The 16,687-nt window shown below is 43.7% G+C and overlaps 1 protein-coding gene across 2 annotated transcripts in view; it reads right to left on the minus strand.

Moving 5' to 3' along the window:
* Nucleotides 1-16,687, minus strand: part of LOC120046514 (serine/threonine-protein phosphatase 2A 56 kDa regulatory subunit delta isoform-like) — a 50,854-nt gene that overhangs the window by 12,526 nt on the left and 21,641 nt on the right. For both annotated transcript variants that reach the window (XM_038991815.1, XM_038991814.1), the window contains exon 4: nt 2,927-3,126. In XM_038991815.1, coding sequence (XP_038847743.1) covers nt 2,927-3,126 — 200 coding nt within the window. The remainder of the gene's footprint in view (nt 1-2,926; nt 3,127-16,687) is intronic.

Here is a 16,687-nt window from a genome sequence, read left to right on the forward strand (position 1 = left end):
TATATCCTGCCTGGTTGGCCCTGTCCGGGGGTATCGCCGGATGGGGCCACAGTGTCTCCTGACCCCTCCTGTCTCAGCCTCCAGTATTTATGCTGAAATAGTTTGTGTCGAGGGCTAGGGTCAGTCTGTTATATCTGGAGTATTTCTACGGTCTTATCCGGTGTCCTGTCTGAATTTAAGTATGCTCCATCTAATTATCTCTCTCCATCTGAGGACCTAAGCCCTAGGACCATGCCTCAGGACTGCCTGGCTGATTGACTCCTTGCTGTCCCAAGTCCACCTGATCGTGCTGCTGCTCCAGTTTCAACTGTTCTGCCTGCAGCTACGGAACCCTGACCTGTTTACCGGACGTGCTACCTGTCCCGGACCTGCTGTTTTCGACTCTCTCTCTCCACTGCACCTGCTGTCTCGAACTCTGAATGATCGGCTATGAAAAGCCAACTGACATTTACTCCTGAGGTGCTGACCTGTTGCACCCTCTACAACCACTGTGATTATTATTATTTGACCCTGCTGGTCATCTATGAATGTTGAACATCTTGGCCATGTTCTGTTATAATCTCCACCCGGCACAGCCAGAAGAGGACTGGCCACCCCTCAGAGCCTGGTTCCTCTCTAGGTTTATTCCTAGGTTCCCGCCTTTCTAGGGAGTTTTTCCTAGCCACTGTGCTTCTAAATCTGCATTGCTTGCTGTTTGGGGTTTTAGGCTGGGCTTCTGTATTGCACTTTGTGACATTGGCTGATGCAAAAAGGTCTTTATATATACATTTGATTGACTGATTGAGGGGAGGAGAGAACTACAAGGGGAAGGAGGGGTGTACAAAATACCTCAGTAGGGAGGAGAGAGGGAGAATGCCCCAGGAGGTAGGATAAAACACCCCAGCAGGGAGGAGGTAGGAAAGAATACTCCAGGAGGCAGGAGAGAGGGTAGGTGTAACTCAGAGGGGAGGAGAGAGGGAGACACGCCGGGCTTAAAGGCTTCCGGAGGGATTTGGCTCGATCTGACTCATCACCAAAATAAATAATGGACTTTGGAAGCTCCTCAAGGTTTTGATGTTGATTCTCTTCCCCCCACTGTGCTGGGTGGAATCCTGAGCGAGGCCAGGCAGAAGTCATGACAGAGTCAGGATGTAGCATGGTGAGGTGACAGCATGTTTACACCCACGTGATTAAATGTTGGCCCTTCCACACTGTCAGAGTGTACAGTGTATTCGGAAAGTATTCAGACCCTTTCCCCCTTTCCACATTTTGTTACGTTACAGCCTTATTTACAATGGATTAAATAGATGTTTTCCCCTCATCAATTTACACACAATACCCCATAATGACAAAGCAAAAACAGTTTAGACATTTTTGCTAATTAATACAAAATTTAAAAAACGGAAATATCACATGTACATAAGTATTAAGACTCTTTACTCAGTACTTTGTTGAAGCACTGATTACAGCCTTGAGTCTTCTTGGGTAGGACGCTACAAGCTTGGCACACATGTATTTGGGAAGTTTCTCCCATTCTTCTCTGCAGATCCTCTCAAGCTCTGTCAGGTTGGATGGGGAGCGTTGCAGCACAGATATTTTCAGGTCTCTCCAGAGATGTTAGATCAGGTTCAAGTCTGGGCTCTGTCTGGGCCACTCAAGGACATTCAGAGACTTGTCCTGAAGCCACTCCTGTGTTGTCTTGGCTGTGTGCTTAGGGTTGTTGTCCTGTTGGAAGGTGAACCTTCGCCTCAGTCGGAGGTCCTGAGCACTCTGGAGCAGGTTTTCATCAAGGACCACTCAGTTCATCTTTGCCTCGATCCTGACTAGTCTCACAGTCCCTGCCACTGAAAAACATCCCCACAGCATGATGCAGTCACCACCATGCTTCACCGTAGGGATGGTGCCAGGTTTCTTCCAGAAGTGACGCTTGGCATTCAGGGCAAAGAGAATCTCGTTGCTCATGGTCTGAGAGTCTTTAGGTGCCTGTTGGCTACCTCCAAGCGGGCTGTCATGTGGCTTCTGTCGGGCCACTCTACCATAAAGGCCTGATTGGTGGAGTGCTGCAGAGATGGTTGTCCTTCTAGAAGGTTCTCCCATCTCCACAGAGGAACTCTAGAGCTCTGTCAGAGTGACCATTGGGTTCTTGGTCACCTACCTGACCAAGGCCCTTCTCCCCCGATTTCTCAGTTTGGCTGGACGGATAGCTCTAGTAAGAGTCTTGGTGGTTCCAAACTTCTTCCATTTTAAGAATGATGGAGGCCACTGTGTTCTTGGGACCTTCAATGCTGCAGAAATTGTTTGGTACCCTTCCCCAGATCTGTGTCTCAAATCAATCCTGTCTCAGAGCTCTACTGACAATTCCTTTGACCTCATGGCTTGGTTTTTGCTCTGACAAGCACAAGGGCGAAGGTTCACCTTCCAACAGGACAACAACCCTAAGCACACAGCCAAGACAACGTAGGAGTGGATTCAGGACAAGTCTCTGAATGTCCTTGAGTGGCCCAGACAGAGCCCAGACTTGAACCCGATCAAACATCTCTGGAGAGACCTGAAAAAAGCTGTGCAGCGACGCTCCCCATCCAACCTGACAGAGCTTGAGAGGATCTGCAGAGAAAAATGGGAGAAACTCTCCAAATACAGGTGTGCCAAGCTTGTAGCGTCCTAACCAAGAAGAATCGAGGCTGCAATCAACAAAGTACTGAGTAAAGGGTCTGAATACTTATGTAAATCTAAAACATCTCTAAAAAAAAAAACAGTTTTTGCTTTGTCATTATGGGGTATTGCGTGTAGTCAAAAAAAAAAGGTATTTAACCCATTTTAGAATAAGGCTGTAACGTAACAAAATGTGGAAAAAGCCAAGGGGTTTGAATACTTTCCGAATGCTCTTGTGACTGTGGCGTGACTGCATGCATGTTCACTAGAGTTTGTGTGTGTGTTCTCCTCTTACCATGATGACACCCTCGGGATAGATGGACTCGGTGACCACTTCGCGGTTGTGCGTGATGTACTCCACCATCTCATTCAGACCGGCACGCTTCACCTCCTTGTACTTCAGGTCGCTTAGGGGGTCCGTGACAAAGTCAAAGAGTACGCAGCACTGGCGCAGCTTCTGCACAAACAGCTCTTCCCGGTCGATAAGAGGTGCATCTGAGGATGAGAGAGAAAGAGAGAGAGAGCGAGCAGGGGGTGAGATCAATGGTATGCTGCATGTCTGGGGGTTAGGCTAGATCAGGGCTCTCCAACCCTGTTCCTCGAGAGCTACCGTTGTGTAGGTTTTCGCTCCAACCCCAATTTAGCACCCCTGATTCTAATAATTAGCTGGTTGATCAGCTAATTCAGGTTAGTCACAACTGGGGTTGGATCAAAAACCTACAGGAGGGTAGCGCTCCAGGAATGGGGTTGGGGAGCCCTGGGCTAGCTAGTGATTCTTAACTTCAGAAAACATTATACACTTGGTCTGTCATTTTGTGATCCCATCATTTTGTCCATGGCTAACATTGAGGATAAAGTGTCAGAGTCATATACAACCCCCCACCCTTCTCCTGGACAATGAACATCAAGGTCTCCTGTAGTTGTCAGCCCCTTCATGGACCTGAGAAAAATGACCCACTAACGCAGAGGGCCCCACACTGTACCATGGAGGAATTCAGACTCCTCCTCACACACAGGCCTATGGGTGGGTCAGTCTATCTAGAGCAGGGATGTCAAATTCATCCCATGGAGGGCGTAGTGTCTGCTGGCTTTTTATTTTTTCCTTTCAATTAAGATGTAGACAACCAGGTGAGGGGAGTTCCTTACTAATTAGTGACCTTAATTCATCAATCGAGTACAAGGGAGGAGCGAAAACCCGCAGACACTCGGCCCGCCGTAGAATAAGTTAGACACGTGATCTAGAGTGTGTGACTAGTGTGTTGTTGCATAATGGTAGCCCTTCACACTTAAAAAATTGCAGATTTGGGCACTGATAAGCACCTAAATTGGAATGCGGCGGCTGTACGGTAACATGCAATAAATTAAATTCGAGCTCAGGCTCCGCGCTTCAAGGGTTTTGACTGACAGCCGTTCTGAACTTGAAAACCGCACGCGACAAGAGGTTGCCCTTCACATTTCCATATCATGAAACTCATGTCATATACTGTGTCAACGTTTATGATCACTATGTTTGATGTAGAGTTACAAGATGACGTGTCGTCATACCCTGGGTTGTTCTGAACAGAATGAGTCCGTTTAGCTATTGTGAAAAAGGTTTGCCGCGGAACACGCACACGAACGCACTCGTGTCTCCGACGCACACCAAAACGATGATCAGTTTCTCTGAATTGCCTTGTGAAAGCCTAACACCGTAAGATCGTATTTTACAACTTAGCTTAGTCATGTTGGCAATCGAGCAAGCTTTCAAATGATGCCCACCTGACCCAAGTTCAAGTGTGCTTGCTCTAGTTCCTAAAAAGCACAACTAGGAGAGCTCAAAGACGCATTTTACAGTGACAGACTCTTCTTTGAGTCATAAAAGTGCACTGAAATGACCTATGAACTGTATACCAGTTTAGTCCTCCCACACAAACCCTTGTCATTTCTTGTGTTGCATCTACCCCACATCTTCCAGGAATAGTCTTATCATGTTACTGAATGTATCCAGGGTATTTTCAGATTTCGTGATCGACAAAGGAGAGTACAGTAAATATAAAACGCACATAAAATCAACAGTGTAATGTTTGGATTCAGCCTTGTGAACTGTTGTGTCTTCAACTTTGGTCTAATAATTTCCCCATAATCTCACTTTTAATTGCTACCATGCTTACGTGTTTCATACAGTATTTCTTCTGTAAGAAACATTTCAATTCAGCCCTAGCCATATAGGCCAGCGTTTCCAATACTAGGGGTTGTGACCCAATGTGTGGTCGTCTGCAGGGCCTAAAATTAACATTTTGGTCCACCAGCCACTGTGGCAGGTAGACTCAAAAATCTATCAGCCAGATATTTTACCTGACAAAATATTTCTTTGCCATAATTACATTAAAAAAACAGATGACTATGCTTTGTAATGTTTCTAAAACAAGAAATGTATTAGTAAGAAGTAATGTGGCATATTGCTCAATTTCATTTCATTTAATCAAAATATCAGAGACAAAATGTTCAGCTGCCCCTTTAAGGGTGGGAGGTTACCGTGGTAACGGGGGTCCTGTCACCTGTGTCTGTATGTGTGTGATATTTGGGATCTGACCACAGAGTATCTAAACCCAGAGATTCAACATCGTGAGACTTCCGGGAACACTTGTGAAGCAGACTAAGTAGGCCAGGCCAGGGTTTGAGAAGTCAGTTGTTAATTTTCTCAAAATCTAAAAGGCACAACCTAGATTTGATCCAATGTCTTAATCATAAGACTGGGCGTACAGCTAAGAGCCGTTTGGGTGCGACCGTACCATGTGACGCATCCCGTGTTCTACTATCTGCCACGTATAGAAAGAGGTTGTACTTTTTCTATAAAAGCCGAGACCCAACTCTGTTCGTTGGGCTCTTAACTCTGCACCATTGAGTGATTGTTAACCGCTCCATTTTTGCAAATCGTATAATAAAGTTGTTGTTTGAAGAATATAGTCTCTCTTCCTTCTGGTTAGAATTTCCACAACAATCCGCTCGTAAGGCGCTACAGAGGGTAGTACGTACGCCCAGTACATCACTGGGGCCAAGCTTCCTGCCATCCAGGACCTATATACTAGGCGGTATCAGAGGAAGGCCCAAAAAACTGTCAAAGACTCCAGTCACTCAAGTCATAGACTGTTCTCTCTGCTACCGCACGCCAAGTGGTACCGGAGCACCAAGTCTAGGTCCAAAAGGCTCCTTAACAGCTTCTTCCCCCAGGCCATAAGACTGCTTAACAAATGAATTACAACAATTTATTAAATGGCCACCCAGACAAATTACATTGACCCCCCTCTTTTATTTTTACAGTCTTGCTACTCGCTGTTAATTATCTATGCATAGTCACTTTACCCCTACCTACATGTATAAATTACCTTGACTAACCTGTACCCCCTGTATATAGCCTCGTTATTCTTATTGTGTTACTTTCTACTACATGTTTTACTTTAGTTTATTTAGTAAATATTTTCTGAACTATTTCTTGAACTGCATTGTTGGTTAAGGGCTTGTAAGTAAGCATTTCACAGTAAGGTCTGAACCTGTTGTATTCAGCATGTGTGACAAATAAAATGTGATTTGATTTTAAGTAGAAAAATATGTTGATTCACCCTACTTGTAGAGAAACGTCCTCCTCTCTTTAATGTTGATGAAACGGTCGATCACTGTCATACCATACACACTTAAAATGTTTTGATGTCCGATGTCTACCTGGCTAAAATGCTTGCTCGCTAAGACTAACTTCCGTTCTTGGGCAACGTTAGCTAGTTAACATTAGCCTTCTACATCAAGCTACATATGGAACTATCATCCTCTAAGGCCAGGGGCACAACAATGTATGAATTAAATGGTTGGATCAGAACTGCCGTTATAATCATTGGCCAGTACGGAGAATGAAGTAAAACCACAAGTCCAAATCCCTAAGGGCAAATTTTAGCTACCTGGTTAACTAGCCACCGGAGGACGACACAACAAGATGCAACAACTCAAGTTTTTCTGTCAAATGACTAATGCTGTCAATGGGATTTGAAAGGAGCGACGCCAAATCCAAGCTGACTTCCTTTGACACTTTCTTTTGGTGCGCCAGGACCCTTCACAGTTGAACTCGCTCAGTTTAGCTCGAAGCAGATAAAAATAATTGCCTATACTGTACATGTTTTGACAAAGGAGGTCAGATGTTCGCTGGCTTCACTTGCCTTAAATGCTACAGGCTGCAACAAAATGTCAAACTCGTTTAGACTAGGCAGCATCAGATAGATGGACTAAACGTAGAGAGACAGAGGGACGCCGTTTCGCTCGCTCTTGATACTTTCTCCTGGGAGATACCGTGCATTTAGAAAGGTATTATTTGATTTTTATTTCACCTTTATCTAACCAGGTAGGCCAGTTGAGAACAAGTTCTCATTTACAACTGCGACCTAGCCAAAATAAAGCAAAGCAGTGCGACATAAACAACAACAGAGTTACACATGGGATAAACAAAAAAGTACAGTCAATAACACAATAGAAAAATCTATATACAGTGTGTGCAAATGGAGTAAGGAGGTAAGGCAATAGAAGCGAAGTAATTACAATTTAGCTAATTAATTCAGACCCCTTTACTTTTTCCTAATTTTGTTACGTTATAGCCTTATTCTAAAATGGGTGAAAACAAATTTTTACCTCAATCTACACACAAATCCCCATAATGACTAACGGAAAACAGCTTTTTAGAAATGTTCGCAACTGTATTAAAAAACAAAAACAAAAATACCTTATTTACATAAGTATTCAGACACTTCGCTATGAGACTCGAAATTGAGCTCAGGTGCATCCTGTTTCCATTGATCATCCTTGAGATGTTTCTACAACTTGATAGGAGTCCACCTGTAGTAAATTCAATTGGTTGGACATGATTTGGAAAGACATACACCTGTCTATATAAGGTCCCACAGTTGACAGTGCACGTCAGAGCAAAAAAACAAGCCATGAGGCCGAAGGAATTGTCCTTAGAGCCCAGAGACAAGATTATATAGAGGCACAGATCTGGCGACTGGTACCAAAACCTTTCGGCAGCATTGAAGGTCCCCAAGAACATAGTGGCCTCCATCATTCTTAAATGGAAGAAGTTTGGAAAAACCAAGACTCTTCCTAGAGGTGGCCGTCTGGCCAAACTGAGCAAACAGTGGAGGACGGCCTTGGTAAGGGAGAAACTGATGGTCACTTTGACAGAGCTAAATGGGAGAACCTTCCAGGAGGACAACCATCTCTGCAGCGCTCCACCAATCAGGTCTTTATGGTACAGTGGCCAGACGGAAGCCAATCCTCAGTAAAAAGGTACATGACAGCCTGCATGTAATTTGCCAGAAGGCACCTAAAGGACTCTGACCATGAGAAACAAGATTCTCTGGTCTGATGAAAGCAAGATTGAACTCTTTGGCCTGAATGCCAAGCATCACGTCTGAAGGAAACCTGATGCTGCCACCACCATCCCTATTGTGAAGCATGGTGGTGGCAGCATCATGCTGTGGGGATGTTTTTCAGCAGCAGGGACTGGGAGACCAGTCAGGTTTGAGGGAAACATGAACAGAGCAAAGTACAGAGAGATCCTTGATGAAAAACTGCTCCAAAGTGTTCAGGACCTCAGACTGGGGTGAAGGTTCACCTTCCAACAGGACAGCAACCCTAAGCACACAGCCAAGACAACACAGAAGTGGCTTTGGGACAAGTCTCTGAATGTCCTTGAGTGGCCCAGCCAGAGCCTGGACTTGTACCCAAACGAACATCTCTGGAGAGACCTGAAAATAGCTGTGCAGCAACACTCCCCATCCAAGCTGGCAGAGCTTGAGAGGATCTGCAGAGAAGAATGGGAGAACTCCCCATATACAGGTAGGCCAAGCTTGTATTGTCATACTCGAGGCTGTAATCGCTGCCAAATATGCTTCAACAAAGTACTGAGTAAAGGGTCTGTAAATAAATACTTATGTAAATCTGATATTTCATTTGAACATTTGCAAACATTTCTAAAAAAACAGATTTTTCTTTGTCATTACTGCAAATTGACAACAAGAAGCCCAAACAGATATAATGCTAGACTAAAACGTAATCATTTAAATCCTTGCTTACATTTGTTTACAATCACACGTCTCTCTATTATGCGTAGGAATACTTGAACAGATTTCATGAATTAAAATCACTTGGAGCTGATTTCCTGGTGTTTTTTTAACCATTTTTTCAAATAAGTAGATTTTTGGGGGCTCAGGAACACTTGGGGGGCCAAACATGGAAACCTTGCTATAGGCTATAGGATACGGTCAGGTAATGAACACATTATACATAAATTTAATTTGATTACAATTATTTGTCAATAATTATTGAATTAGAAAAACAAATATTCTACTTTATTGCCCTATATACACACACACACATCACATAAATTAAGTTTTACCCTGTAGATGATAGGGATTGGATTGCACTTTTTCCAGTTCTGCATTCACTTGACAGACCTAACTTGAATGATTATATACAGTAGCCTATCAAGTGTGGTCTATAATATGCCTTTTCATATTAGCTAATATTTTGTTAAAGCTTAGTTAGGCAATACATTTAAGCAATTAACTGATTATACATTTAGTACATTTTTTGTTAATAATGCTGTTATTTGTTTGTTTATCAGGAAAAAGTTCAGGAAAAAAAACTGACAAGATAGTGTCCATGATTATAAAAATTAACATTATCCAAATTCTTTTTCCAAATAACACAGGAAGGATTTCCTCGTGTAGGTTTTCACTTGGATTAATAGAACTCTTGAAGCACACATTAGGCCCAGAGCTTGCACAGGTGCGTATTACAATGTGGTAAAGTACTTATTTATTCCTTCTCACTATTTATGAAAAACCCTCTCACTTGGTATCAATTTGGAGTCAATGTTGTTTTTTTTGGGGGGGGGGGGGGGGGGGGGGGGTTATTTGTCAATTTTTTTGATCACCTCACTTTTCTAGAAAATAAATAAATCAGTTCAAACAGTAAATAAACTTTGTTCCTGCTTTAGCAATCTAGCTAAATGTTTTGAGTTCCCATTTCCTCAGGTGGTGAAAAATATAGCCTATAGCCCAATATACACAAAGATGTCGGCAAATTCTCCGAAGAGCCAAAAATAAATATGATAATTCTGGATCCTATTTTGACAGGTTGCACATCAAAATATATAATCATGCATTCCCTGGATATGTTAGATGAAATTTCATACTATTTTTGCGTTGTATTTATTGTCCATATAGCAAAAAAATTGTCAATTTATCACAATATGGATTTTTCCCATGCTCTGACACAAAATACACACAAGCGCGCTCTGGGGAGGAATGTAGCATAACACACCAATGTGACCTCTGACCTGTATGGGCTGAGATCTCAGGTGCTCTGAGAGATCAGCCGTATGGATCAGTTATTGTATCATAAGTAATCCTAGTTCACTCCCCATTCTTTCACAGAATTCTCTCAAACGCATAATGAACTCCAAGTGGCTAACTAAAACAACCAAGCGGACCTATCATTTATTCTCTGCGTGCATTTGCGTCCACGCTTCAAATCCTCTGTGATCTTTGAAATACAACTGTAGACTTTAATATGCATGCCATGGGAAGCTGCGAGAGAGGGAGTGTCTGTAGGGACATGTGTAACACAGCCTCAGGCACTAGACAGACGCACACAGCAGCAAGGAGCCACTGGACAATATCGCTGTCTGTTGGGAAAAATAGTCCTAATGCAAAACCCATGGCTGAATCGCCCTGGCGAGGAACAGCAGACAAACACTGACCTTTCTCTGTGAGATTACTGTCATAACACTGCAGTGTGAAGCAGATGTTTGTGATCAATAAAGAAAATCAATATAGCTTATGAAGGGCTAAAGCAACACATAATAACGCTACAGCAATAAAGTCTCTGCTGTACATGCATTAACACCATTTCTTTGACTACAGCTATAAGTGAATTCATCACAAGCCCATCAGAAGCGTGTGACCGATGTTGACTGCACAGTGTGTATGGAACAGGGAAATGTCTGCAGCCACATCCAAACAACAAATCTTAGACTGAGAAACAAGCATCTACTACATGGTTAAAACATAATAATAATAAAAAATAACAATGCATTTATTTAAAAAAATGTTTTACTTATTTTTTTCTCTCAGTTTAACTGTTGTGAGGTAGAATAGTAGAATACACAAGGTGCAATTTCAAAATGTGGTTTTGCAGTTACTGATAGACACTCCATTAGCCTGTCTGCTAAGATTTTTTAGATTGGTAAATTAATCTAGTAGCCAGCTAATATACCAATCTAAACTTGTAGTAATCAAGGTCAAATTAGAGGAAATGTGGCCCCTCATGATGAGTACAGATTTTTGTGGCCCCAACCCCATCAAAGTTTCCCATCCCTGATCTACTACAAACCACACTTACATATTTTAGTATTTGTTTTTGTTTTCTAAAAAGAGACACCATGGGCTTTGACCATAGTCTATGCACTTATTCTATTTGCTGGTTAACAAATCATTTTCATATCAAATTCAATTGCGGTGGCATTTATCTTGAACTAAAATCATAATTCACCAAAATTTGTAAATCTTCAGGTATTTGTCAAAAAGACTAAGTTGTAGAGTGAATGTGAGAAGCGGCTCTGCCTAGTCTGCCTGCATTAGGGTTGAATGGCGGGAAACCCGATTACCGAGATTTACTGCCCAAAACCACTCCCTTTTCCCGGGATAAATAACTGCAAAAAAACAGTAAATTATAATAAATTATTTATATGAACAGCATGGCATGAAATGGAACTGTTAAATTATATGCGATGTCCAAATCTGCCTTCTCTACGGCCTTCTCTACAGCCCTCTCTACAGCCCTCTCTACAGCCCTCTCTACAGCCCTCTCTACAGCCCTCTCTACAGCCCTCTCTACGATTCAAAGATCAGCGTCAAGACAGACAGCCCATCTCAGTATGGAGCACAGTTCACAATGCATGTAGACCGATCATCTCATCATGGTAACTTTTTTCATGACAGACAGACCTACATCTGCTGCAACATAGCCTATGCTACAGTAACAAAGACTGAATGCTGGTCTAATTTACCCATCTCCATCTGGCTTTCGGGGGTCACATTTTGTTAATTGCAGCTGCAGAGCACTCTCTCGCAGTTTCTCTCGCTCCCCATAAACTCCATTCAAATAGCATCCAAAACAGATAATCCTGTTCTAGATTGATATATAGCCCTAATATATACAGTACCAGTCAAAAGTTTGGACATACCTACTTATTCAAGGGTTTCTCTTTATTTTTTACTATTTTGAACATTGTAGAATAATAGTGAAGACAAACACTATAAAATAACACATGGAATCATGTAGTAACCAAAAAGTGTTAAACATCTGAAAATATATTTGATATGTTTTCTTCTAGATTCTTCTAAGTAACCACCCTTCGACTTGACAGCTTTGCACACTCTTGGCATTCTCTCAACCAGCTTCACCTGGAATGCTTTTCCAACAGTCTTTAAGGAGTTCCCACATATGCAGAGTACTTATTGGCTGCTTTTCCATCACTCTGCGATCCAACTCATCCCAAACCATCTCAATTGGGTTGAGGCCAGGTGATTGTGGAGGCCAGGTCATCTGAATGACTAGGTGTGTCCAAACTTTTGATTGGTACTGTATGTCCTAGTCTACCTTTCAGGTAATACACTGCTCAAAAAAATAAAGGGAACACTTAAACAACACAATGTAATTCCAAGTCAATCACACTTCTGTGAAATCAAACTGTCCACTTAGGAAGCAACACTGATTGACAATAAATTTCACATGCTGTTGTGCAAATGGAATAGACAAAAGGTGGAAATTATAGGCAATTAGCAAGACACCCCCAATAAAGGAGTGGTTCTGTAGGTGGTGACCACAGACCACTTCTCAGTTCCTATGCTTCCTGGCTGATGCTTTGGTCACTTTTGAATGCTGGCGGTGCTTTCACTCTAGTGGTAGCATGAGACGGAGTCTACAACCCACACAAGTGGCTCAGGTAGTGCAGCTCATCCAGGATGGCACATCAATGCGAGCTGTGGCAAGAAGGTTTGCTGTGTCTGTCAGCGTAGTGTCCAGAGCATGGAGGCGCTACCAGGAGACAGGCCAGTACATCAGGAGACGTGGAGGAGGCCGTAGGAGGGCAACAACCCAGCAGCAGGACCGCTACCTCCGCCTTTGTGCAAGGAGGAGCACTGCCAGAGCCCTGCAAAATGACCTCCAGCAGGCCACAAATGTGCATGTGTCAGTTACATTGTGTTGTTTAAGTGTTCCCTTTATTTTTTTGAGCAGTGTATATTAAATGAGTAGCAGCAGCGTAAAAGAGGGGATGGGCGCAATTCAAATAGTCTGGGTAGCCATTTGATTAGATGTTCAGGAGTCTTATGGTTTGGGGTTAGAAGCTGTTTAGAAGCCTCTTGGACCTGGACTTGATGCTCCGGTAACGCTTGCCGTGTGGTAGCAGAGAGAACAGTCTATGACCAGGGTGGCTGGAATCTTTGACAATTTTTAGGGCCTTCCTCTGACACTGCCTGGTATAGAGGTCCCGGATGGCAGGAAGCTTCGCCCCAGTGATGTACTGGGCATACGCACTACCCTCTGTAGCGCCTTGCGGTTGGATTGGCCGAGCAGTTGCCATACCAGGCAGTGATGCAACCAGTCAGCATGCTCTCGATGGTGCAGCTGTTGAACCTTTTGAGGATCTGAGGACCCATGCCAAAACTGTCTTGGTGTGCTTGGACCATGTTAGTTTGTTGGTGATGTGGACACCAAGAAACTTGAAGCATTTAACCTGCTCACTACAGCCCCATCGATGAGCATGGGGGCATGCTCAGTCCTCCTTTTCCTGTAGTCCACAATCATCTCCTTTGTCTTGATCACATTGAGGGAGAGGTTGTTGTCCTGGCACTACACAGCAAGGTCTCTGACCTCCTCCCTATAGACTGTCTCGTTGTCAGTGACCAGGCCTACCACTGTTGTCAACGGAAAACTTAATGATGGTGTTGGAGTCGTGCCTGGCCGTGCTGTCATGAGTGAACAGGGAGTACAGGAGGGGACTGAGCACGCACTGGAGGGGCCCCCGTGTTGAGGATCAGCGTAGCGCATGTGTTGTTACCTACCCTTACCACCTGGGGGCGGCCCATCAGGAAGTCCAGGATCCAGTTGCAGAGGGAGGTGTTTAGTCCCAGGATCCTTCGCTTAGTGATGAGCTTTGAGGGCACTATGGTGTTGAACGCTAAGCTGTAGTCAATGAATAGCATTCTCACATTCTCACATGTTCCTTTTGTCCAGGTGTGAAAGGGCAGTGTGGAGTGCAATAGAGATCGCATCATCTGTGGATCTGTTGGGGTGGTATGGAAATTGGAGTGGATCTAGGCTTTCTGGGATAATGGTGTTGATGTGAGCCATGACCAGCCTTTCAAAACACAGGGACTATGGTGGCCTGCTTGAAACATGTTGGTATTACAGACTCTGACAGGGAGAGGTTGAAAATGTCAGTGAAGACACTTGCCAGTTGGTCAGTGCATGCTCGGAGTACACATCCTGGTAATCCGTCTGGCCCTGCGGCCTTGTGAAGGTTAACCTGTTTAAAGGTCTTACTCACAAGGGGCCATCCGGTGTGGCGCAGTGGTGTAAGGCACTGCATCACAGTGCTAGCTGTGCCCCTAGAGATTCTGAGTTCGTTCCAGGCTCTGTCACAGCCAGCCGCGACCGGGAGACCCATGGGGTGGCGCACAATTGGCTCAGCGTCGTTCGGGATAGGTGAGGTTTTGCCCGGCAGGGATGTCCTTGTCCCATTGCCCACTAGTGACTCCTGTGGCGGGCCGGGTGCAGTGCACGCTAACACAGTCGCCAGGTGCACGCTGTTTCCTCCGACACATTGGTGCGGCTGGCTTCCGGGTTAAGTGGACATTGTGTCAAGAAGCAGTGCGGCTTGGTTGGGTTTCGGAGGACCCACGGCTTTCGACCTTGTTGCAGCAATGAGACAAGACTGTAACTACCAATTGGATACCACGAAATTGGGGAGAAAACTGGGTAAAAAAAATATGAAAAAAATGAAAATTACAAAAAAAGAAGAAGAAAAAAAGGTCTTACTCACATTGGCTACGGACAGCATGATCAAACAGTCATCCGGAACAGCTGATGCTCTCATGCATGTTTCAGCGTTACTTGCCTCGAAGTGAGAATAGAAGTCATTTAACTCGTCTAGTAGGTTCGTGTCACTGGGCAGCTCGCTGATGTGCTTCCGTTTTGTATTCTGTAATATTTTGCAAGCCTTGCCACATCCGACAAGCGTGGTTCGTCAGAGGGAATAGCAGGATTTTTTATAAGCTTCCGGGTTAGAGTCCCGCTCCTTGAAAACAGAAGTTCTACCCTTTTAGCTCAGTGTGCATGTTGCCTGTAATCCATGGCTTCTGGTTGGGGTTTGTACGTACAGTCACTGTGGGGATGACGTCATCATTGCACTTATTGATGAAGCCAGTGACTGATGTGGTGTACTCCTCAATGCCATCGGAAGAATCCCGGAACATATTCCAGTCTGTGCTAGCAAAACAGTCCTGCAGCTTAGAATCTGCTTCATCGGACCACTTTTTTATTGACCAAGTCACTGGTGCTTCCTGCTTAAGTTTTATCTTGTAAGAAAAAAATTAGGAGGATAGAATTATGGTCAGATTTGCCAAATGGAGGGCGAGGGAGAGCTTTGTACGCGTCTCTGTGTGTGGAGTAAAGATGGTCTAGAGTTGTTTTCCCTCTGGTTGCACATTTAACATGCTTGTAGAAATTAGGTTAAACAAATTTAAATTTCCCTGCATTAAAGTCCCCGTCCACTAGGAGCGCCGCCTCTGGTTGAGCGTTTTTCTGTTTCGTTATGGCCGTATACAGCTCATTGAGAGCGGTCTTAGTGCCAGCATCGGTTTGTGGTGGTAAATAGACGAAAACTCTTTGGTAGATATGATAAGCTGTAGACTACACTGAAATACTCTACCTCAGGCGAGCAAAACCTTGAGACTTCCTTAGATATCGTGCATCAGCTGTTGTTTACAAATATACATAGACTGCCATGTACTGTACAATACAGTAATACAGTTCACACTCAAAACGTTTAGCCTCCTGGAGCTAGTTTCACTTATTTACACAAGAGAGCATAGGCTATAGCTAGCTACATCGATGGGCTTTTATGTCTTTCTGCCGTGCGTAATGTGCTGTAGCCTATATCATACTGTATATGCATTGGATAATGGCACAATCATTTGAGCTTTTTTGGGCTCATTAAATGTGATTAGTGTAGAGCTCATAAAATGTATTTAATATATGGCTCATCAGGCTCAGGTAGCATCAGGTTAGAATGTTAATAACACATAATTAGTTAAATAAAGTCCACCTGTGTGGAATCTAAGTGTCACATGATCTCAGGATATATACACCCGTTCTGAAAGGCCCCAGAGTCTGCAACACCACTAAGCAAGGGGCACCACCAAGCAAGCGGCACCATGAAGACCAAGGAGCTCTCCAAACAGGTCAGGGACAAAGTTGTGGAGAAGAACATATCAGGGTTGGGTTATAAAAAAATATCAGAAACTTTGAACATCCCACGGAGCACCATAAAATCCATCATTAAAAAACGGAAAGAATATGGCACCACAACAAACCTGCCAAGAGAGGGCCGCCCACTAAAACTCACAGACCAGGCAATGAGGGCATTAACCTGTTGAGGATAGAGGGCGCTATTTACACTTTGGGGGAAAATCGTGCCCAATTTAAACAGCCTCGTACTCTATTCTTGCTCGTACAATATGCATATTATTATTACTATTGGATAGAAAACACTCTAGTTTCTAAAACCGTTTGAATTATATCTGTGAGTAAAACAGAACTCATTTTGCAGCAAACTTCCTGACAGGAAGTGGAAAATCTGAAATCGATGCTCTGTTCTAGGGCCTGCCTATAAATGTGCTTGATATTTATTAGTATACATGCACTTCATACGCCTTCCACTAGATGTCAACAGGCAGTGAGAGAAGAA

Source organism: Salvelinus namaycush, chromosome 4, assembly GCF_016432855.1.
Source record: "Salvelinus namaycush isolate Seneca chromosome 4, SaNama_1.0, whole genome shotgun sequence".
NCBI lineage: Eukaryota > Metazoa > Chordata > Actinopteri > Salmoniformes > Salmonidae > Salvelinus > Salvelinus namaycush.